Source organism: Lithobates pipiens, unplaced genomic scaffold, assembly GCF_037356315.1.
Source record: "Lithobates pipiens isolate NorthernLeopardFrog02 unplaced genomic scaffold, aLitPip1_a1.2 Scaffold_30, whole genome shotgun sequence".
Classification (NCBI taxonomy): domain Eukaryota; kingdom Metazoa; phylum Chordata; class Amphibia; order Anura; family Ranidae; genus Lithobates; species Lithobates pipiens.
Window position 1 is genome coordinate 109012145 of NW_027507791.1, and position 25400 is coordinate 109037544.

General features: G+C 42.1%; 1 protein-coding gene across 1 annotated transcript in view; it reads right to left on the minus strand.

Annotated features, from left to right (window-relative positions):
* Positions 1-4890: 4890 nt before the first annotated feature.
* The window catches only part of GREM1 (gremlin 1, DAN family BMP antagonist), a 63650-nt gene continuing 43140 nt past the window's right edge, over positions 4891-25400 (minus strand). The window contains exon 2 of the mRNA XM_077464747.1: positions 4891-6315. Within this exon, the coding sequence (XP_077320873.1) occupies positions 5766-6314 (549 nt within the window). The 5' untranslated portion in view covers position 6315 and the 3' untranslated portion in view covers positions 4891-5765. The remainder of the gene's footprint in view (positions 6316-25400) is intronic.

Here is a 25400-nt window from a genome sequence, read left to right on the forward strand (position 1 = left end):
TGAATTCGTTTCTGCTCCTTTCCTACTTTTTCTATAAAAATTTGAATGCAGTTCAATTTTAAGCTATAGGTTTTGTAGGGAAAAATTCTAATAATGTGGCTATATAGCATTAATCTGAAGTGTTCTGAAGAAATAAAGGATCTGTGTACCACTAAATTCAATTGATACGTCCTCTGATGGCAATTTTCTGTCATTATCTCCCTGCTTTTAAAGCTTAAAGAAGTTCAGCCAAAGCTCATTTGGCTTTACTTCTCCTATGGATCACAGAAGTGCAATATGTTTTGCACTCCTGTGACCAGTTTTCAGCAGAGAGCGGACTGAAGACCACTCACTGCTGACGTCACACGGATCAGTCCAAGCACCGCGTCATCCTGACCATGGAGTCTGGATCAGCGGGCCGCTGAGATGGCTGCTTCGCCTCCTCCACAGCTCAGCGCCCCCACGAGCGAGGAGGGAGAAAAGCAGAGAGCTGTGACTATCAGTCCGCAGCTCTCTGCTCACGGAGCTCTTAAAACCGAGTAATCAGCGGTGTACGATCGCTTAATTCTCAGCATAGAGGCGCCTGGAGGCAGATGCTGCATCGACCTAGGTAAGTATGACTGGGGGGTGGAAATCCTTTACTACTCTATTAAAGCCAAGGGCCTCATTCAGACAGGCATGCTACAGCATACACCCCTGCAAGGACCAGGTTTGTCCAGACAGGTGTTGCTTGCATCCATATTCATGTCAATTGTGATGCAGTGGCTGCACAGACACAGCCCCTGCTTCTAATTTGACATCTGTCAGGTGCACAGCCCTGAATGCAAACTCTATTTAAAGCCATACACCCACACAGATATCAAATTGGGAGCAGCATCTGTGTCCATGCAGTCGCTGCATCCAAGTTGACATGAATGGGACAGCCTGCATGGGGATGCAAGCAAAACTGCCCTCACCTGGGTGTATGTCTGTGTGAATGAGGCTTAATTCTCACCCCAGTGCATTGTAACACTCTAGGCTAGATTTGTTATACTGGAACAAGAAATGAAAATGGCACATCTGGATTTGATGAAAGATCGGGTAAATTGTAATAGCTAGAGAACAAAGAATAAATATTTGTCCACCAAGATTTATGTGACATGGAAAATATTGAAAAAATGTAATTTGATTGGCTACTGTGTATCTGCAATTTGAAAAAGACATGCGATGTGTAAACTAATGATGTCACTCACGTAGAGCAGGGCCCATGTTCTTTGTAAATGTTTGGTTAACGTAACACTTATATTTTTAACTTGTAAAAAGCACAGTATTTATGGCACACAGATGTAAATATGCTGAGCGTCACTTTTAATAAAAACCCGTTCTCGTGTGTCTGCCGCTTCATGCTGTTTGTTTTTATGAGGTTCTAAATTTCCTCCCCTTAATATACTGCTTCATCACAGAAGTAGGAAGACTTCTAAGGCTTGGGAGGGGAGTTATGCTGTGATCGGGCCTCAGACAGTTCAAATATTGCAAAATCCCTAAGTTGGCAAAGCTGTAAGATATTTTAACTGCCAAGGTCAGCAGGGTTAAAAATACTACAATGGGCAAAGTTTTGCCATGGCTATGGTAAATGTTTGACTCCAAATCATGTCTAATCATGTTATAGTAAAGGAAGACTACTAGCAAAACACAGAATTTGGTAGATTAGTATGTATGTTTGAATTTTTATATAGCTTACCCTTTTTATTCTTCACTACACTGTTGTGCAAGCTATTCTGGGCTACTGTATATAATATAACTCTTAAAACCTTTTACTGATCTTACTTTGTGTGAAAGTGCTGTCAAAGCAAAGTTGGTCTGAACTAGGAAAAAGTCTGTACTATGTCTGTTTGCAAATGTGTAAGCATTTTTGTCATTCAGTACAAAATGAGGTGAGTGTTTTATTCATTAAGAATAGAAGAGTATCCTGCAGGACCTTGCCTTTTTCCTGTTGCAGCATCATCACACATTCCCAAGCACTAATGAGTGCAGCAAAAAGCTGTATTCCAATTTTCTAGAAAAACCGCACCAAGCTCCCTCGATCACCGTCTGCTTGTCTGACATTCTGAAAACCAATGAGGCGGAGGACCTGATCACGACAGAGAAGGGTCTGCATGACAAATTCTTAAAAACAAAAAAAAAATGTTCTCCTGGCATGAATTTGTATATTCCTCCAATTACAAATCACAACTGCAGATGGCCTAAGCTCAACCATGATCCCTTTGAGAGGTGAAAGGACTGGGCATCTCCTTCTCCCCCCCCCCCTCTTTTTTTATTTTGTGTACATGGGGCTGCATGCACTGGTCTTTTACACCCTTTGTGCAGCCACGAAATGTTTTTTGTATTGTTTATCTAGCAGCTTTAATGTTGTGATACGTGCCTTCTTAATGCTCCTATCAAGAAGCATTTGTATGATTCTATGTTGTCTCCCTCTTTTCTCTTTTTATGTATACCCTCTGTACCTTGGTATATTGATAAAGAATTTGGGGTGGCTAGAAAAGAGTATATAAAAACAACTACTAAAAACAACAATTTGACTAAAGAAAAGTGCGTAAAGTATTAAATGTACCACTTTTTTTTTTTCCTATTTTAAAACCGTATAAGACATTAAAGTGGAACTTCACTTTCTTAATTAGGTCACATACAGTGGAGGAATACAAATGAAGGGGTTAATGTACAGATGAGCAGGATAAAAAGGTGAAGTGTTAACGTATAGGTCACATAAAGCGTGTGCAGATAAGCGGTGTAGGATAGGAGGGTGTGAAAGAGTTAAAGGAGAAGTATGGCCAAACCGTTTTACTATACTTCTCCTGTGGGTCACAAAAGTGCATTTAATTTTACTCTCCTGTGACCTAGATTCAGATGACATCACAGAGCCGGTCCAGGCTCTTAAGGGATCCCGACATTATTGACCTGCAGCTGGCTCAACAAATCAGTGCACCACTAAAAGCCTGAGCAGCTGCTCTCGTCCCCAGCCCAGCGCTTCAGTGAGCTGATAGTCACCACTCTCTGCTCCCTGAAGATCAAGAACTGAGTGATCAGTGGTCATGTGATCACTCAGTTTTCCGATCTTAGAGCCTGCAGGGGTCAGCTGCAGTCAATTGGATTGGCTCTGTACAGTGGCTAACAGAGCCATCCAAGGATGCCTCAGTTCACCAACATTATTGAGGAAAATGTTGGCCCGATAGTGCTTTATCCAGTTCTGTTTATAAACTGCACTGAACGAATAACTGTCCACCTCTTAACCATTTTAAAAGGTAGGACAGTACAAAAGTGAATAAAGGACATCTGAGACAAACAGATGCTGCAATTGCTAATATATTTTTTTCTGAACACTTGAGCTGTACATCTGTGAATTGGCATCTCAAAGTCCTGAAGCTGTTAGTTAAGCATACTAGTGAAGGAACTAACATTTTCAGAAGTAGAGGTAATCAGTTACAGCCTATATATGTATATCTCTCATATATACTTCTCATTGTAGGTTTTTTTTCCCTTTGTATTCTTGTCCTAGAGGCTCAACAAGAAGCAAGAAGAATAGATATTTTAAAAATAAAGAAAAATCTCATCTTATCCCCTTTTTCCCCATACGTCCTGTTCTTAAGACGATCAAAAATGTTGAATTTCCCATTACTCTCTGTACTTGGGATAGTGGTCACTAGGATCAAGGACCATGGCAATCTCCCCAGTTGGAACAAAGGCAGTAATGCAAACAGAAAAAAAACATTTTTGCGTTAAAAGCACTTTTTAAGTTATTTCATTCACAAATCAAATCTTTCTTATGCTTCAGCTGTGCTGTTTAAAGGCAAGCAACCATATTCAGTAAATTTCATGTAGGTTATATAAATAGTTCACTTGCCCTTGTATGTCTAGCTTTGAATATGTTTGTAGTTGGGGAAAAGCAGCCGTCATGTGAAATCCTATTCAGTCTTGCTTTTGATTTGTCCTTCAAGTCAGAGTTTGAAATCAGAGACACCTTTGCCTGTTGCCTCCAGGCTTCTTTTCCCTCTGTGGTCCCTCCTCGTGCGGCCAGCGCGTTGGGTAACAAATTTAAAACTCATCAGTGTGCAAGAATCAAAGGCATAATAAATTGTAAAACAATCTTATTGTCTGAGCCCTGACGTGTTGTTCAGATCAAAGGGAACACAACATCTGGCCAGTCCGAGTGGGGAGCTTGAGAAGAGGCCAATAAAACAACTTCATCTCCTTTAGGGGATGCTTAAATCTGGCCTACACTGGTAGATCTTTTAACTGTCTCTGGTTATGGTACACACAGTGGTATGTAATATTACAAGTACCATATTCTAATACTTTCCAATTACAGCACATAAAACAGATTAACTTTATAGGTTGTACTGTAAATGTTTTGCCATACACGGCTCAGCTGTAGGAACGCTTCAGATATCACTCTGACTCCGACATTGTAATGGTTACTAGAGCTTTGGTTGACTGTGCAGATATCTGTTTGGTAAGGCTGGCAAGTAAAGACAGCTATCTACCTTTGCCAGTCAGGGGGTACAACCTACAAATCAGGTAAACACAATCAGAAGTACATTGGCTGCTTGCAATCCTGTGTATGAAGGCCTATTACAGGGTCTACAGTTCTACAGGTTAGGGGTTCCCAACTCAAACTATTAAATCTTTTTGGAGATGAATTATGCTTATTCCAATATAGAATAAAATGAATCACTCTCCCACTCTGTATCAGTTTCTTTAAGTGCAAAGATGTCATTATTGTTAAATCCAAGGGATTTGTATGCCTTTGGCTCTTGATAACATATGTACGGAGTTTGGGGGCTATTGACTAGAGGGAGGACTGTTGCGGTACATTTAACATGAGTGTTGCTTCAAGGCCGCCCATTCATTGTGTGTACTAGCCCTTAAAAAAATACATTTATTAGGTTACAACTCAGATTTATTTGGTAAACTTTTAACAGAATTGTAAGTGAATTCATTTAGCATCAGTCTGGCAATAGTGGTTCCCACAGCCTCAGCAGACATGGCTATATAACGCCATAATACTGGCATGGATGATTTATGATGCTGATTTTCATCTAGAGCCGCTGCATGCCAAATCAGAATGATCCAGTTGTAAAATTCCCTTTAACTATTTCAAGATCATAAAATTCGAGTGTTTGAAAGATGTGCACAGGAATAGATTAGTAAAATAAGACAGTTGATACTGCCATTTTTTTTTTTTTGTTCACAAAGCTACTTTGAGTACAGTAATGTTATCCAATATAAATGAAATGGAATCTTGCAATCCCGTCTGTTTCTGTTCATTGTCATGAAAAAAAATATATATTTTATCTGCTTTAAAGATGACCAATTTCATCAATATTTATTACATGTAATGTAATTATGCCTCAATATATGGTATAATTTGAAAAGCATCACCAGTTTATCCATACAGATCGTTCAGAAACTAACTTTGGCAGATGGAAACTACTGTACTGTGGCCCTCTTAGGTGTATCACAAACATTTAAGTGTGAATAAATAATATATACACAATGTATACATGACAATTTGCACTAAGGGGCTTGTATACTCCAAATAAGGATGCACTTTGTGCATTAAAGGAGCATTTAGTTCATAGTCTGTAGCAAGGTGGATATTTTACATAGCAGAGTAACAGGTTAAAGCACTGAGACCAGCTGTCTTAACAGATGTCCATAGTTTGATAAACATGACATGTTCTCCACATATACAGGCCACTAGCATCTTTAAAGTCAGTGATGTCCCAAGCATTCGAGGAACCAGGTCATATCTAGTCCAGATCTATGGAGATACAGCGACACTGCTTGACACGTGTAATTCTTTTCTTTTTCATGGGTGGTTGTAATTCCGGGCAGTTGAGTGTGACTACCATATTGGTGAATTTTTTAGGCTTACAGAAAGAGCAGGATTGAAAGGATCCCTCTTCCCGGCGAATGTGCCTAGGGATGTAAAAGGAATTGCATTGCCCATAGCAGAATCTGTTGAGGATGGTACGTTTGATACATCCCTCCTCATGAATCGTTTGCTTGAGTGGCTGTGTCTTGCACCAGTCCCTCTTCAGATACTTTCTCTCAGTAACATGCAGAGCTTCTTGACTGGACTCCAGCACCTCCTCAGCCACTAGTGCTTGTCCTTTACCTTTTCCTCCATTTCGATTGCCTGGATGTGTCTGACTTTGTTCAGAGTCATTTGCCTGCCCTTTGTCTGGTGGAGGGATGGCCCCTTGGGATCCACGAACCTTTTTATTCCCTTCAATATTAGGTAATAGGAGTCCAAAGAGAAGGAACATTGGTCCCAATGTATAAACCAAGCGGTTCATCCTAGGAGAAACATGAAAATGTGTTATTTTACATAACAAATTAAGCAAAAAAACATATAAACTACAATACTATGTTATATATTTGTGGAAAAAATATAGCATACGCAATTGCTACACAAACCATGTTGTAATTTAAAATTTTTAAAATGACCTTTCCTTTTCGGTTTGCAGCACTGATTTTTTGACAAAATTCAATGCAATATGGCAACCTGGAGGCCTTCTGTACACAGTTGGGATACAGAACTAATCTAAAAATGTAATTTTCTGCTTGTGTAATTGGCTCACTGCAACCTTTTTCCTGTCAGGGCACCCTAGTCTAAAACTTGGTTCACATTACTACATATTGGGAACATGCACAAAATCATGTGCATTATTGACATGCAGACAAACATGCTGCTTTTTAGCAGACAAGCAGGGATGCCTTCAGTTGTTAATGGTACCCCCCACACATTGGCAAATACAGTGATTTTTTTGATGCAGTGTGATTTTTAAAAAAAAGGGTCAGGGACGTCTTACCCTGCATTTCTGCAGCTAGGGCAGCTTATTGAAATGAATGGGCTGCCTTACACACAGCATGCAGCCGCACATATGTGTACCAAGGGTTCGCGGTTGAGCCCTGTTTTTTTACCAGCCCCAACTGCTCCTCCTTTAGAATTGGCAGGGTCATGCACACACACAATTATATACTGTATACATACACACAGTCTATTTAAAGTCTGCATTGCTGTCCCTTCTGGGTATTGCACTGTTATGGTTAATGAAGAGGTCCAGACTCAGGAAGCTGCCACCCCCTTCCTCTGCTCTTCACTTCTCTGTCCTCATCAATTTGCTGTTCTTCCAAAGTACAGTTTGGCAGAGGTGCAGGAGCTCAGCTCTGATCTGGCAGCCTCTCTCAGCCAGGATGTCGTGGCAATCCTGATGACCTCAGGTGGTACCTCAGTTAAGAGAGGCTGTTTTATGTTTTATACAACCACTGCAATGGAATTCTAGGCTCTGGTAAGATACTCTCCAAATGTTAATCACTTCTAAAGGGATGCAGACACTGCAGCTTTCCTCATTTGAACCCAGAAATTGCATCAACTGAATATTAATGAAACAGACCCTCCCATTCGGAGTGAGTATGTGATCAGTCTGGTATAACAAAGGGCTATTTCTTCATAGCAACAAACGGTAGGAATCTGCTACTTTGTTAAGCCCCTGCAATATACACTGATCACCCAGGGCAGTTTGTATTATCAGCAAAAGTGCAGTTACTCTTTGAGGTTAGTAATCATTTCATAGTTGTAAAAAGCACTTGTAATGCAAAATGATGGTAAAATATGATAGCTCCCAATTAATAAAGCAAGCTACTGTTACTTCCATTACTTTTTCACATTGCTTTCACTGTAAGCTATAAATGTCACAATTGATTCTATTAATTTTATAATCCGAACCTCCTTTGCAGTGTCTCCAATCACTGGCAGGGGCCCCTATGCAGCCTCAACAATATGCATGTTCCCCTATGTAATGCAAATCAATGTCAAGCCACTCTGTAAGTATAAATGTACAGGCAGTACAGTGACTTCCTGAAGAGAGCATGTGACCTGTCCACTTGGCTTTGATTGGCATGAGGGCAGAGTGACCTGCATAAATGATCTGTGATAATCACACATGTGGATCAGCAATGCACGCAAATGGAATCATGGGACATGTTGCCCCACTGTCAGGAAATGTTCCATCCGCTGATAATATCTGTCTCTTGGCGTGCAGTACTGAGGTCCACCAGCAGGTGTCTCCTGTCAGTTTTGAGCTGTCAGGAGAGCTTTTCCCTGCTGATGCTATATCATCTTTGGGCCGCAGTACTGGCCTCCACCAGCGGATGGATCCTGGCAGTATGAAGCAGGCAGCACCTCCTGCAATCAGGTGTCACTTGAGGCCAATCACAGGCCTATAAATAGCTGGCAAGCAGTCATATGTTTGCCTCTGTATTGTTCCTTGTGCCCTGACCTGCTGCTTGCGATCCTGAACCTGTTCCTGTACCCTGAACCTGTGACCCGTGGCTCTGATCCTGTTTCCCTGTCCTGGTCCCAACCCTGTCCCACCTGTTACCATTATTCCTGTCCTGAAGTCTGATCCATCCATCCTCTCCCTGTCCTGTGCTCCTTACCCCATTTGCTGATCTCCCCGTGTATGACCTTGGCCTGGCTTGTGACTCTGATTCTGGACTGCCCTTGTTTATTTGCTGATCCTCTGTGTATGACCCTGGCCTGCCTATCGTTTACGGTACTTGCATTTCCCATTTAGTGTACATATCTGTCTGTTGTTGTTTGGGGGTCTTTGTTGGTTGGTTTATTGCACTGTGTGGTTGTATTCATGTTATTCACTTTCTTTAATAAATCATATTTCACTTATACACGTTTGGGTTTCCTCTGTTGCAGTCCACACAGTTCTGGTCTTATCTGATACGTGACACCCACCAGCAACCATGAATGAGAGTGAATGTGCACACTACCTGAATTGAAGTTTAGGGAGCACTGCACCTGAACCATGAGGTTTCCAAAACAAGTAAAGGTAAGTTAAAGGTTTTCAAGTGGTGGAACTACCGCCATAGCTACCCACGTGGGCGCTATGCGGCCCACAGCTGAGGAGGATGCGGTAAGCGGGTAAGCCACCGAGCTGCCTGTCCGCTCGGTGCTCGTACAGTCACACTGACTGTACGAGCGGACGCAGCTGGGTCGCTTGGCGATGGGGGGATGGGAAGCTGCCAGCTGGGAGGCTAGGTGGGTGGCGGAGCAGAGAGGTAACATCATCTCTCACAGCCCGGCGCCCGCCCTGCTTCCTGGCAGTTCTGCCCTCACTTACATCATCTCTCTGCTGCCTGACTTGGACTGGAAAACAGAAGTGACAATCCCCATTCCCCACCTTAGCAGGAAAGTGACAATCTGCAATATGTGGCAGGTGACATGGCAAGTGGACAATCCGCAATGTGTGGCAGGTGACATGGCAAGTGGACGGTTTGCAACTTGTGGACAATCCGCATTGTGTGGCAGGTGACGTGGCAAGTGGACAATCCGCAATGTGTGGCAGGTGACATGACAAGTGGACAATCCACAACACGTGGCAGGTGACATTGCAAGTGGAGAATCTGCAATGGGTGGCAGGTGACGTGACAAGTGGACAATCCGCAATGGGTGGCAGGTGACGTGGCAAGTGGACAATCCGCAATGTGTGGCAGGTGACATGACAAGTGGACAATCCACAACACGTGGCAGGTGACATTGCAAGTGGAGAATCTGCAATGGGTGGCAGGTGACGTGACAAGTGGACAATCCGCAATGGGTGGCAGGTGACGTGGCAAGTGGACAATTTGCAACTTGTGGCAAGTGGACAATCCGCAACTTGTGGAAAATGGACAATCTGCAATGTGTGACAAGTGACAATTTACATCTAGTGGCAGGCGACAGTGGCAAGTGACACACTCGGGGCTCCCACTGATTCTGCATTATGGTAAGTTGAACAATTTCTTTTTCTATAACAATGTAATAGAAATAATGTGTTTCAATCATCCTGACACCATAACAACCATGGTGCCATGATGATTGAAGCACCAACATCAGCCATTGCCCTGATAAATTGCCCCCAAAAAAACATATTTTCTGGCAGTGCCCTCTCGACAATAGACTCTAGATCAGGGTCCTCAAACTACGGCCCTCCAGCTGTTGTGAAACTACACATCCCATGAGGCATTGTAAAACTCTGACATTCACAGACATGACAAGGCATGATGGGAATTGTAGTTCCTGAACAACTGGAGGGCCGTACTTTGAGGACCCCTGCTCTAGATCCACCCCTGGGTGAGGGGGGATGGGGCCCATACAACATTTTGCTATGGGGCCCTGTGATTTCTAGTTACACCCCTGATAAAGATGGTTTGAAAGTTAATGAATTTCATGAAGTGATTATATGTCATTTAAACATAGCTATTAATATGAGGGTTTATTATTGCTTTAAGCCTAAAATAGCTGATAACACAGAACAGTAGCAACAAGCAAAGTTTACTACTGTTGAAGGCATTCTTAAATTTTGCACAGGAATAGTACTTTCTACAAAGATATATTTGTGAATATCCTTGCTGGGTCTACTATGTTAACTAGCACAATTATTATGTTTAGGACACATGTTGTAGTTACCACGGGTTGGTGTACCTTTAGAAATTAGATCAGTCTTTCTCAACTTTTTCAACAAAGGAACCCTTGTCAGTGGTAACTTAGCTGAGAGGCAGAAGTTGCTCAAGGAACACCTAGCAATCTTTGGATGAACACTGGTTGAGAAACCCTGCATTAGATGAACATTACCTGTTCTGTTTAATTTTGGCAGTTGTAACTATTGTGTAATTCTTGACTATTAGATCCACCATCCTGGGAGGATTTTCACTAAGTGGCAAATACACCAAAAAGTAAAACTATCAGTAGGGATGAGCCGAACACCCCCGGGTTCGGTTCGCACCAGAACATGCAAACAGACAAAAAATTTGTGCGAACGCGTTAAAATCTATGGGACAGGAACGTGAAAAATCAAATGTTAATTTGAAAGGCTTATATGCAAGTTATTGCCATAAAAGTGTATGGGGACCCGAGTACTGCCCCAGGGGACATGTATCAATGCAAAAAAAAGGTTTTTCAGGAGCAGTGATTTTAATAATGCTTAAAGTACGCCGCGTGCTCGTGGACTCTGTCTGCCAGGGGCCCGCGATCATGACACGGAGCAGCAGAACAAGGAGATACCTATATAAACAAGGCATTTCCCTGTTCTGCCTAGCAACATGACAGGGAGCAGTGATCTGTCATGCAACATAACATCGGAAGCAGTGATCTGTAATGTTCTAGTGAGCCCATCCCACCACAGTTAGAATCACTCCCTAGGACACAGTTAACCCTGTGATCGCCCCCTAGTGTTTAACCCCTTCCCTGCCAGTGTGATTTATACAGTAATCAGGGCATTTTTATAGCACTGATCACTGTATGAATGTCACTGGTCCCAAAATAGTGTCAAAAGTGTCCAATGTGTCCGCCGAAATGTCGCAGTCATGATAAAAAACGCAGATCGCCGCCATTACTAATACTAAAAACTAGCTATGGCATAAATCTATCCCCTATTTTGGAGACGCTATAAATTTCATTATATTAAATCAATATATTCTTATTGCGATATTTTTGGTTAAAAAAAAATGTAGAAGAATACATATTGGCCTAAACTGAGAAAGAATTTTGGTTTTTTATATGTATTTTTTGGGGATATTTATTATAGCAAAAAGTAAAACATTGTTTTTTTTTTTTCAAAATTGTCGCTCTTGTTTTTGTTTATAGTGCTAAAAAAAACAGAGGTGATCAAATACCACCAAAAGAAAGCTCTATTTGTGGGGGAAAAAAAACATAAATTTTGTTTGGGTGCAACATTGCATGATTGCGCAATTGTCATTTAAAACTACGCAGTGCCGTATCGCAGAAAAAGTGCTCTGGTCAGGAATGGGGTAAATTCTTCCGGGGCTAAGGTGGTTAAGGAGAACTCCACGCTAAAATTTAAAAAAATGGTTCGGAGGTCCCCCAAAATCTATACCAGGCCTTTCAGATCGGGTATGGATTTTAAGAGGAGCCTCGCACCAAAACGTAAAAAAAAGGGCGTGGGGTTCCCTCCAAAATCCATACCAGACCCTTATGCAACCTGCCAGGCCACAGGAAAGGGGGGGGGGGCAAGAGAGCACCGCCCTCCTAAACTGTACCAGGCCATATGCCCTCAACATGAGGGTGCTTTGAGGTCCCCCCCAAAGCACCTTGTCCCCATGTTGTTGGGGACAAGGACCTCATCCCCACAACCCTTGCTTTACCAAGGGGCCCCCAGATCCCAGCCCACCCCCCTATGTAAATGGGTATATCAGGTACATTGAACCCCTACCCATTCACAAAAAAGTAAAAATGACAGGAGACATTTTTTGTCAATTCCTTTATTAAAAGAAAAAAAGTGTTGTGATGTAAATCCATCATCAATAGTAGACCCATCGGTCCCGAGAAAAAAAAAGGAATAACTCCGCCTCCATGGGAGGTGTCCCACTGAATGCCGTCTTTTGCTTTGACAGTTGTTATATTGCCATGGGCAGGGTCACCCACTGATGTAAACGGGTGACCCTGCCCCCTCTGTCATCACATAAGGGGGCATTTTTTTTCCTCTGGATTGTTGGCGCCGTGATTGAAGATGGATGGACAGGGTTCCCCTTAACCACTTCAATACACTGTTATATAAACTACACTGACTGCATTTACTGAATATATAGGCTACACCGAATGTAGAGTATATATCAAATACACTGCCTGCACTGACTGAATATTCAGTCTACACTGAATATCTAGTCTACGCTAAATGCAGTGTGTGTGTGTGTGTATGTATATATATATATATATATATATTAAATAAATATCAAATACACTGCCACTAACCTGCCTGCCTAATCCAGCTCAATCTATCTACACACACTATACAAGGTTGCTATGTAAGCAGCCTTAAATAGTGTGGGGCATGGACTTGGTCCCCCTGAGCCATTATTGGCCAAAGACACTCTGCCTTTGGCTAATTATGGCTCTCTCAGCAGAGCACGCTGTGATTGGCCAAAGCATGCAAGTCAGGTGCATGCTTTGGCCAATGATCATACAGCAATGCACTGCGATCTCGCAGTGCATTATAGGGCGTTCCGTGGCGCCCCCGCAAATTTCCCACGAATGCCCCATATGTTTGGTTCATTTTAGAACAAACGCCCAGTATTCAAGTCAGCAACCACAGACTCATCCCTAACTATCAGCCCATGTTCCTTTCAGCTATCAGGCACCTAATGTGTTGTAGGGTTGAGGATCATCTTGTGATACACATCCACCTCCATAAAAGAAATCCAGAAGAGCTAATGATCACGCATTACCATAGGTGACATTAGAAGTTTTTTCAGTGAGGTCACAAACAGACAAGAATTTCCCAAGCACGCTTTCCTGCACAAAACATAAAAAATTATATTAAAAAAAAAAATGTACCCTGTCTAACAATTTACATTAAAACAGAGGTGAGATCATCAGCCCCTCTGCATCACAAGACTATTTTTCTTGATTTAAATAGAAAAGGAGGTCAGTGCCGTACAAAGTATCTGAGTGGATTTGTGCAACCATTTGGAGTGACAATTTTGTTTCTTCATTTTATTAATTAAGGCATGAAAGTAAAAGTAATCCTTAGACAGAAATAGAAATTGAAGAAGAACAAAGGAATAGCTGTTACTAAACATCTCCATTAGGCACATAAAGTACCATGAAAGACTTCTTGATCATACAGATGAGAAAATTAGGATTGTGAAATAGCCCCCTTATCCACCTAACATCTCTAACATATGTCTGCTACATTTGAAATCATTTTATGAAGATTAACAAGACATCTGTATAAGCGTGTAAATATTTTTAATTGGTGTCCTGGATCTAACAACTAAAAAGACCAATTTAAATGCTTAAAGACCACAGGAAAGAATATAAAAGGTTTCTTTGGATCCATTTATACAATTAGGCTAAGTCTATAATAGTGTTATGTATTACTCTTGAGGTTTAGAGCCACATGCAGCAAGTAACTGTCTATGTATTTCAGATTCCTGACTGATCCTCAATGCAGATACAGCTTTTCATGCTATAACTGGTCTATTAAAAAAGCCCACATGAACAGGACATGGGTGGCATATTTGCCCTTAGACCATAAAGAAGCATTACAAGTAAATATAATAACCATATGCTGTTAAAAGTTGAAACCTGGGCAATTCAAAGCACATATTGGAAAAAAACAAAGGGGGTGGGGGCAAACATAAGTGAAAATGAGATTTGAGCCATTACCTCTTGTGACTGCCAACACAATACCTACTATGTTTTGGTGCCGCTTTTCTGCATCTGGCACAGGGTGCCTTGAATCTGTGCAGGGAACAAAAAAAATAAATCTCCAGTCTATCAACAAAATCTGGAGAGAAACATTCTGCCCAGTATAATTATGAGATAGCTGGAGCAGTTTGCTCAAGAAGAGTGGGCCAAATTTCCTGTTGGCAGGTACAAAAGTCTTACAAAGCTCTACAGAAATCACTTGTTTGCAGTGTTTCTTTCTTAAACTGTGCAACATAATATTGGCTATCATTTTCCTCCATGCCATTTTCTTTAGTTTTTTTTTTTTTTTAATATTCTGTTGAATTAAAAACAAAGTCTGTTTTTTTTATTAAATATGTATAAATAAGCAATGAAGGGTGTTAATGACTTTTGACAGTTTCAAGTAATTTCATAGAAAATTGTGGTTTTTTTTTTTTTGTTTGTTTGTGAAAAGGTACGAAGGCCCCTTTCACACGGGGTGGATCAGTAATGATCCGCCCCGTGATGATCCGCTCGCTCAGTGGGGATCGCTCCGTTGTCTCTGCTGAGCCCGGCGGCGGACAGGGCATTCTCCGCACACTCTGCAGGGACCGCCCTGTCAGATCTCCGCTCTCCTCTATGGGGATCGGATGAGCATGGACCGTCTGTCCGTGTTCATCAGATACGCTCTGCAGACGGATAGAAAAATAGGATTTTCCTCCATCTGCAGACTCGGACAGTAGCGGAGGCGGACAATAGCGAGTGTCTGCGGATGTTCATCCGCAGACACCCGCTATCCCATAGGGATGCATGTATGTCCGTATTTTCAAACGGATGGATGAAATACGGACATACTGTCCGCATGTGTGAAAGGGGCCCAACGCATTTTGTCCACAGTTGTATATGTGTACAGACCACAATTTACAAACATGATTTTTGAAAATATTAGCATACTTTGATATTATCTACTATAAGAACAATCAGAATTCAGCATACTCAAGATGAAAGGTAATTCAGCTTTGTGTGCTGAGGTGTACAATCCAACATCTGTGAGCTAATATAATTCATTCGACAAGGTCAAATCCCAGCACTAAGTATTTATAAAAAAAAAAAAAAAAAAAAAAACAGGAGAATGGCTAAATATTGTCTATTGTGTGGTGATGTACTAAGAGTTCCCATAGAGCAGTGGTCTCCAAACTGTGGCCTGGGGCCAGATGCTTGTCTTTATCCAGCCCTTGGGACACTTTTCCTCCAGCTGACACAAATGATAAATTAAACTGAAATGTAAAGGTATACACTTGGGGGGCTACGAATATGCATGCATCATACATTCTAGGGGGAGTACAACTGGGGAAATCAATGGTGGAGAAGGATCTGGGTTTTCTGGTATCAGAAGCTCAATAATAGCATGCAATGCCAAGCTGTGGTTTCCAACTAGAAAAACAAAACTTCTTTCTTGTATTAAGAGAGGTATGGACTCCAGAGAGAGAGAGAGAGAGATCATTTTATCCCTGTACACATGATTAGTAAAATCTCTGGAATATGCAGTTTTGGGCACCAGTTCACAAAAAGGATATGGGGAAACTGGAAAAAAAAAGTGCAGAGAAGGGCAACCAAACTGATAACAGGAATTGAGGAGCTCAGCTATGAGGAAAGATTAGAGGAACTCAATTTACTCTCTTGAGAAGAGATTAAGGTGGGGTATGATCAACATGTACAAATACATAAGTGGTGCATATAGTGAACTTCGTGTTGATTTATTTACTTTAGGGTCATCACAGAGGACAAGGGGGCACTCTCTGCATCTTTAGGAAATTAGATTTAATCTCCAAATACGGAAAGGCCTCTTCACAGCGAGCTGTGAAAATGTAGAATAGACTCCCTCCAGAGGTGGTTCTGTACAGCTTAGTAGATTGCTTTAAAAAGAGGCCTGGATTCTTTCCTAAATGTACATAATATAACTGGTTACTAACATTTATAGGAAAGTTGATCCAGGAAATATCCGATTGGCTCTCGGGGGATCAAGAAGGACATTTTTCCCCCGGCTGGAGCATATTGGGTCATGCTTTGCTGGTTTTTGTTTTTTTGTCTTCCTCTGGATCAACTGTGGGTATAGGATTTTGTATTTAGGATTGCATGATTTTCTTTTCCCTTTTATAGGTTGAACTAGATGGACTTGTCTTTTTTCAACCAGACTACGTTACTATGATGGGCACCATTCCTCCCACTGACATTGATGATGGGGCATTATTCCTCCCTCTTATACCAAGAATAAGACACTAAAACAATGATGGGGCATTGTTTACGCCCACAGACACTGGGGCATTTTATACTCCCACTGGCCACTCGTGCCCCCAAAAGCCTGAAGGATAGTAAAGTGGCCCTTTGTTTAGAAAGTTTGGAGACCCCTGTTATAGAAGAAGATAGCTCTGCAAGGGCGGTGGGTCTCAGAAGTGTTGCAATTACATTTTGAGATATGTCGCTTATTTAGCGGAAATGTTTCAGATGGGATTGCTGCATACAGTAAACTACACCTGACCAATCAGCGAATGAATAAAGTGGACCACTTGCATGTGTTCCCTGTTTGGTAAATTGGAGAGTATCCAGTAATCAGTTTTCTTCCTTTATTCCTGTTGGTTCTTCTCCAGCAGTCTGTAGGCCCCTCTCCCAGCAACGGTCCCAGCCCAGTTCAGATGCAGATTTGGAGAGGACCATATAAGTGCCCCCCTCCATGTGTGTGTAATTAAGATGCTATATGCAATGTGAAGTATAAAGGCATGCCTTTATAAGACGGGTGGACCTGTAATAGTTGAAAACAAACTAGTCGTCGGAATATAAGAAATTGATCATCATGGTTTATCATTATAAACCGAATCCCTCTGCTCCACCTTCCTCTTTGCCTATCTCTCCCTTTGGTTTAATATATAGACCCCTATTAAAATGTTACTATCAATAGTGTTCTACTGCACAAACCTTTTCATCAAACCTTTAAATGCTTACATTTTTTATTTTTAAAAGCCAGTATAAAGGACGTGTTGATGGAAAAAATGCACTTGTGGTCTCAACCAATTATTTTTTGCATATTCTTTGCTCACTATCGGTGTAATTGTGGCACGGCATATGTGCGCTACTATGGTAAATAGTATCCCCATTCTCAGCTCAAAAAGTTGAGTTGAACTGAATAGTTCTATCGGTCCTCTGAGGTGGGATGTTCTTACCCAGAGAAGTGAACTCTGGGTTATCAGTTAGACCAGGAAGAATAATCCCTGAAATAGGGATGGCCGAACGGTTCGCCCGGCGGTCGTTTTGCGGCGAATTTCGGCTATTCGCGGTCCGCCCGATCGGCGGACTATAGCCGCCGTTCGCCCGGCGGACTTCCGTGTTTACTGTGTAAAAGAACTTTGACCTATGATGACACATCCATCATGGGGTACAGGACAGCCAATTGAGACATTACAGCACATGGACACTTGGACATTCCCCCTAACTTATAAATAGACCCGATCCGGCGTCCATTTTACATTCTTTCTATTGTCACTATAAGGAGAGGTTGCTGTGTGGAGCAGGGAGAGATTGCAGTGACCCAAATCGCTAGCTATTTGGTCCACAAAAGTTATTTTCAGGACTGGTATAGGTGTAGTTCAGGATATAGGTTTGAGGCACTGCTGTGCTACTGATTTTTGCAGCAGCCTGTCTTTTGTCAGTGTAGAGAGAGGGACAGGACGCTGTGTGCTGCAGGGACAGTCAGTTTAATCATAAGCTGTTACTATTAGGTCCACAAAAGTGCTATTCAAGTTATTGTTCCAGCAGCCTCTGTTTTGTCAGTTTAAATAGGGACAGGCAGGAAGCTGTGTGTGAGGCAGTGAGGAACAGTCAGTTTAATCAGTAGCTGGTACTATTAGGTCCACAAAGGTTATTTTCAGGACTGGTATGGTAATAGGCTTGTACACGTATAATATGCTTTCTTCTAAATATAGAAAGAATATTATACTTGACTGCTGCCCTTCTGCTGCAGTAGTCCTTTATCAGTATAGGGACTGAGGTACAGTCTGCTAATCATTCACAACCTACTTGTTCCACAAAGGTCCTTATAAGGACTGCTAAGGTCTAGGGTACTACAGTACATAGGGTTGAGTGAGGTACAGTCTGCTATTCCTTAAGGACTGGTATAGGTCCACAATACATAGGGTTGAGGTGCACTACTGCTGACTGCTGCCCTTCTGCTGCAGTAGTCCTTTATCAGTATAGGGACTGAGGTACAGTCTACTAAACATGCACAACCTACTAGTTCCACAAAGGTCCTTATAAGGACTGGTAAGGTCTAGGGTACTACAGTATATAGGGTTAAGTGAGGTACAGTCTGCTAATCCTTAAGGACTGGTATATTACAGTGCTGGTGTCAGTGCTTTATGTCACGCTGCTGATGTCAGTGCTCTCTATCATGGTGCTGGTGTCAGATCACTCTATCACGGTGCAGGTGTCAGTGCTCTATATCATGGTGCTGGTGCTGGTGATCATCTCCTGCACCCTCTTCTTTGCCTACCCTGACCTTCCCTCGCCTCCATTGTCTCAAGAGTCCCGAATTGTCAGAATTTCACATATAATAAAAGAATGCTTGTAGTTGTCGATCCCAGATTCACCTCATACATGTGTTATGTCATTGGCCATGTGGTGGGACTATGTGTGCACAGCTAGTAATTATTTTGTGGCTGCAAATATGACCTGTAGGTTTGTAAAGTTCACCATCCCTGTGCTGTGCTGACTTCCTCCTGGGGCTGCTTATTATGAGGGGCTCCCACCATCCCTGTGCTGTGCTGACTTCCTCCTGGGGCTGCTTATTATGAGGGGCTCCCACCATCCCTGTGCTGTGCTGACTTCCTCCTGGGGTTGTACCTCTGCTGTGCATATTATGAGGGGCTCCCACCATCCCTGTGCTATGCTCATTATGAGGCGCTCCCACCATCCATGTGCTGTGCTGACTTCCTCCTGGGGCTGTACCTCTGCTGTGCATATTATGAGGGGCTCCCACCATCCCTGTGCTATGCTCATTATGAGGGGCTCCCACCATCACTGTGCTATGCTGACTTCCTCCTGGGGCTGCTTACGGTGCAGGTGTCAGTGCTGTATATCACGGTGCTGGTGTCAGTGCTTTATGTCACGCTGCTGATGCCAGTGCTCTCTGTCACGGTGCTGGTGTCAGATCACTCTATCACGGTGCAGGTGTCATTTCTTTATGTCACGCTGCTGATGTCAGTGCTCTCTATCACGGTGCTGGTGTCAGATCACTCTATCACGGTGCAGATGTCATTGCTGTATGTCACGCTGCTGATGTCAGTGCTCTCTATCACGGTGCTGGTTTCAGATCACTCTATCACGGTGCAGGTGTCATTGCTGTATGTCACGCTGCTGATGTCAGTGCTGTATATCACAGTGCTGGTGTCAGTGCTTTATGTCACGCTGCTGATGTCAGTGCTCTCTATCACGGTGCTGGTGTCGGATCACACTATCACGGTGCAGGTGTCAATGCTGTATGTCACGCTGCTGATGTCAGTGCTCTCTATCACAGTGCTGGTGTCAGTGCTGTATATCACGGTGCTGGTGTCAGTGCTTTATGTCACGCTGCTGATGTCAGTGCTCTCTATCACGGTGCTGGTGTCAGATCACTCTATCACGGTGCAGGTGTCAATGCTGTATGTCACGCTGCTGATGTCAGTGCTCTCTATCACGGTGCTGGTGTCAGTGCTGTATATCACGGTGCTGGTGTCAGTGCTTTATGTCACGCTGCTGATGTCAGTGCTCTCTATCACGGTGCTGGTGTCAGATCACTCTATCACGGTGCAGGTGTCATTGCTGTATGTCACGCTGCTGATGTCAGTGCTCTCTATCACGGTGCTGGTGTCAGATCACTCTATCACGGTGCAGGTGTCAATGCTGTATGTCACGCTGTTGATGTCAGTGCTGTATATCACGGTGCTGGTGTCATTACTGTATGTCACACTGCTGATGATCATCTCCTGCACCCTCTTCTTTGCCTACTCTGACCTTCCCTCTCCTCCATTGCCTTCATGCGCTCCACAGTCCTGAATTGTCACAATTTCACATATAAAAAAGAATGCTTGTAGTTGTCGATCCCAGATTCACCTCATACATGTGTTATGTCATTGGCCATGTGGTGGGACTATGTTTGCACAGCTAGTAATTATTTTGTGGCTGCAAATTTGACCTGTAGGTTTGCAAAGTTCGCCTCCCATTGAAGTCAATGGGGCCCGCCGTGAACGTTACGGTTCACGAACTATCGGCCGCGTTCGCGAACTATCGTCTGCGTTCGCGAAACGTCCCGTCGGAAGTTTGTCCATCACTACCCTGAAAGTTAAAAGTAGCAGAGTAGACACTTGGTTTTCTGATGCATTCTTCTATGCATTACATATGAGCAGTGGTGGTGAGCTTGGACTCTGTCATCTATTAAAGGGTTCAAACTAAAGGACAACAAAGAGATGCTCTCGGTTCATTGTGCACCACAGATGGTGTCCTCACCCTCTTTTACACACATAGTGTTGCAAAAATGACTGTGTTTATGTTCATATTTCTACCAGATTAATAATGCAGGTCTAGAAAGGTATGAGGAAACTAATACTATAACAATAGAAAATCTCAAGGCTGCACAATGATGTAGACTCCAAACCCCAAATAATTACTAGCATAATCTGATACTAGCAAACAAACAATTCCACATTCATTAGATCATTTTAAGATGTCATTCCCAAATAAAAATATCATATTAAAATATTTATAAGATGACCAGATTTTCCAAATAAAACCCATTGGCACGGAACTGTGCCATGCCACTTAAAACAGCACCATAAAATGGCATGCATTTTGTTAATGAGACACAAAATTCTTGATTGCATTTTTTAATGTCATTTATTGTCTACTAAACTATTTTTAATAAGGAAAGAGTTACTGGCTGCAATGATCCCATTGCAAAAGAGACCATGTGCGGGATGAATAAAACATTTTGTTACCCCTTAACAACTCCTAAGAGTCATCACTGTTGTTTCTTAAATGTGCGTGTTTTCATATCGTTAGGTCAATGTGTCTGTGGGTGAATAGACTAAAGTATACAGTGTCACATCCTGATAACTGAAATTGGATAGGTTTTATTTAAAACAAACTGGTGTATTCCTTGGCCTTCACGATGCTGTTTGTTCACTAAGGTTCTCTAACAAACCTCTGAGGGCTCCACAGAACAGTTGTATTCATACTGAGATTAAGTTACACACACACAGATGGACTCTACTTACTAATCGGGTGACTTCTGAAGGTAATTGGTTCCACTAGATTTTAGTTAGGGGTATCAGAGTAAAGGCACTGAATACAAATGCACACTACACTTTTGACATATTTATTTGTAAAAAATGTTGAAAGCCATTTATCATTTTCCTTCCACTTCACAATTATGTGTCACTTTGTGTTGGACTATCACATAAAATCCTAATAAATTACATTTAAGTAAGGCACTGTAGGTGTGCCAAGCTTGTAGCATCATACTCAAAGACTCGAGCCTATAATTGGTGCCAAAGGTTCTTCAACAAAGTATTGAGCAAAGGCTGCGAATACTTTATGTACATGGGATTTTTATGTTTTTTTTTATTTTTATTAAATGTGCAAAGATTTCAAACAAACTTCTTTCATTTTGTCGTTATGGTATTGTTTGTAGAATTTAGAGGAAAATAATGAATTTAATCCATTTGGAATAAAATAACACAACAGAATGTGGAAAAAGTGGAGCGATGTGAATACTTTCCGAATGCACTGCAAGCAATTTCATATAGGCTACCATGTTTTGGTTTGTTATGATCTCTGTTAGAGATGTGTTTAGCTTTTAGTATCTTTCTTGAAGACCTGTACCCTTTGTGTTCAAATACATAGAAATGTAGCATGCATAGGCAGATATAAAATAAAATACATAGAAATGTAAATATATTACTAGATATTGGTACTATTTTTACAAAAAAAAAAAAAAAAAGACATCAAAGCTACAGTATCCAGTAAAATGCCATCACAATAAGCAATCCATTCCTATCATAGTGCCCCAGGGTTTAAAATAAAATGACATGTATGTTATGTCACAGTTATGCATAATACATTCACCCTGCTATAACTGCTCTTAAAGGAGAAGTCCAGCCTGAGCACGTTAGGCTGGGCCTTCTCCTATGGGTCAGTTAATTTTGCACTCCTGTGACCCATTTTCAGCAGAGAGCGGTCTAAAGTCTGCTCTCCCCTGATGTCCCACAGATCAGTCCAGGCACCCCGTCATCCCAAGTCTGGGAGTCTGAATCTGTCAGGTGCCTGGACTGATGGCCATCTCAGATTCTCAGCGAACCACTGAGATGGCCGGTCTCCGCCCCTCCACAGCTCAGCGCTCCAGTAAGTGTGGAGGAGCAGAGCAGAAGAGCTGCTGATTGACAGGCAGCAGATCTCTGCTCAGGGAGCTGAGAGAACCGAGCCATCGGCAATATTCGATGGCTCGGTTCTCAGTGCAGAGACTGTGGGGGACAGATGCAGCATCCACCTAGATAAGTATGATTATGGGAAAAAAAATTCCCATACTTTTAATTTATTATTTCTTATGCTCACTTTCTAAATTGGGTTTTCTCAACCAGGTCCTGCGGGGCCCCAAAACTTTGCAATTTTTTGCTGTGATGTAATCACTTTATTAAACTTTTAGACTCTATTTTGAAGAACCATGGTATGCTGGCAATATATGCCTTAACCACTAGCCGAACAGCCACCATAGTTAAACTGCGGCACAGCAAATCACCGTAGCTGTATGTCGCTCCTTTAAGAGGACGCGGCAGGTGTGCATGCGCCCGCCGCATGTCCCCGGAGCCAATGTGCGTGCACCTGCGATCGCTCGTGACAGAGCAAGAACTGGGATCTGTGTGTGTAAACACACAAATCCTGGTTCTCTCAGGGGAGAGGAGATAGATGGTGTGTTCATACTAAGTTTGAACACTAATCTCTCTCCTCCCCTAGTCTTTATACATTAATTGGTGGATAAATCAATGCCTGATCTATTCAATCCTGAAAAAAAAATCACAGATCACCGCCATTACTAATTAAAAAAATAAAATAATAATAAAAATTACATAAATCTATCCCTTATATTGTAGACGGTATAACTTTTGCACAAACCATTCAATATACGCTTATTGCGATTTTTTTTTCTACCAAAAATATGTAGAAGAATATATATTGGCCTAAACCTAGGAAAAAAAATTATAAATTGTATTTTTTTTTAAATTTGGGATATTTATTATAGCAAAAACTACAAAATATTGTGTTTTTTTGCAAAATTGGCGGGGTTTTTTGTTTATAGCGCAAAAAATAAAAAACACAGAAGTGATCAAATACCACCAAAAGAAAGCTCTATTTGTGAGGAAAAAAAAGGACATAAATTTTGTTTGTTGATGTCTGACTAAAGTCTACAAATGCTCACCCTATGATGCTGACATCTTATTCTGGAGCCTTCACCCGTCTTTATTGACTGGTAGGGAATTACCATATTTATCAGCGTATAACACGCACTTTTTTCCCCTTAAAATCAGGGGCAAATTGTGGGTGGGTGTTATACGCTGATCCCCCGCTAATTGTGAGCGGAGGAGCGAGCGCCACCGATAGCTATACATAGCCGATTGTACTCGGCTATCCTCGACTAGTTCCGCTCACAGTCACACCAAGTCCCGCCCTATGATGGACATAACATAGGGACTGGGCTTGACTGTGAGCAGAGCTATCCGAGCCTAGCCAAGTACACTCAGCTATGTATGTATATGGGCGGCGCTTGGCTCTGCTCAGTCCCGCCATTGGACCTGTGTTATGTCCATCATAGGGCAGAACTACGAGAGGAGCCGAGAAGAGCCGAGATACACAGACCAGCTCTGTGTATCTCGGCGGCGCCATTTTCAAACTGCAGTGACATTGACATGTCACTGCAGTTTAACTGCAGCCTGGGCAAGGCTGCAGATGGACACTTGCAAGGCTGCAAATGACACTGAGGAGGCTGCAGATGGACACTGACAAGGCTGCAAATGACACTGACAAGCATGCAGATGGATGCTGTACAAGACTGCAGATGGACACTGATAAGGCTGCATTGATGGGAATTTAAATGTAAGTTTTTTTCCCTAAAATTCCCTCCTAAACTTGGGGTGCGTGTTATACACTGGCGCGTGTTATATGCCAGTAAATACAGTATCTAACTCTGGTACATGCACACAGAAGTAAATTTCTTTGGGCTCCAATGTTCAGGTCTAGAGCAGTAGGTCTGCACAAAAGCAACTTCTAAAACACCCACATACCTAACTGCTATGCCTGTCTGGGTTTACTGGTGTTAGTCCTCAATATCATTGAGCATCAAAATAATACCATAAAAAAAACATAACTAGTGATCTCATTCATGTATGGTTACATTTTCAATGCATTCAATTTTGGCATTGAAAAAGTATTAACATTGTAAACATACTGGCGACAAGTTGAATTTTGTTGCAACTGGATGGCAATTTGTTAAATCTCAATACAGGGGGCACAGACATTTAGGTCATGATTTTGGCATTGGACTGTCGTGAATCAGCACGGTCACTAAATCAATGTCCCAGTAAGGTGAGATTTGGCTTGATAGTTTGGTGCTACTTTATCTTTGGGGTTAAATAGGTTAATGGTGGTCCAGAAAGCAGTGGGCAGGACTAGGTGTGGCCAGGTGCTGAAATAGTTGCAACTCGGCTCCAAAATCATGAGCATTGCAGCATTGTTGCCATCCCATCACAGGAAGATGCCATAAATTAACTTCACTGACAAAGTTAAACGGGTATCTGTGGGATGTTGCAGGTGAACTACAAGAAAACTGTAAATGTATGCATCATAAAGTGCAATACCACATTTTATTTTGGATCAGAAGTCAAAGTTCTGCCTTAGGATAAAGTACTAAGGATTGATTCAGGTAATCAGTTCAAGCAAATGTTTAAATGAAAAATATGTCAATCAACAATTCTTTGCCTTTAATAAGGAAGAAATTAGTTTCAGATCCTGTCCTAAGAGATAGACGTTGATGCTTTTGACAAACTTTTTGATTTTGCCCATAATTACACTTTAACCACTTGCCGACCGCCTCACGCCGATCTACGTCATCAGAATGGCACGG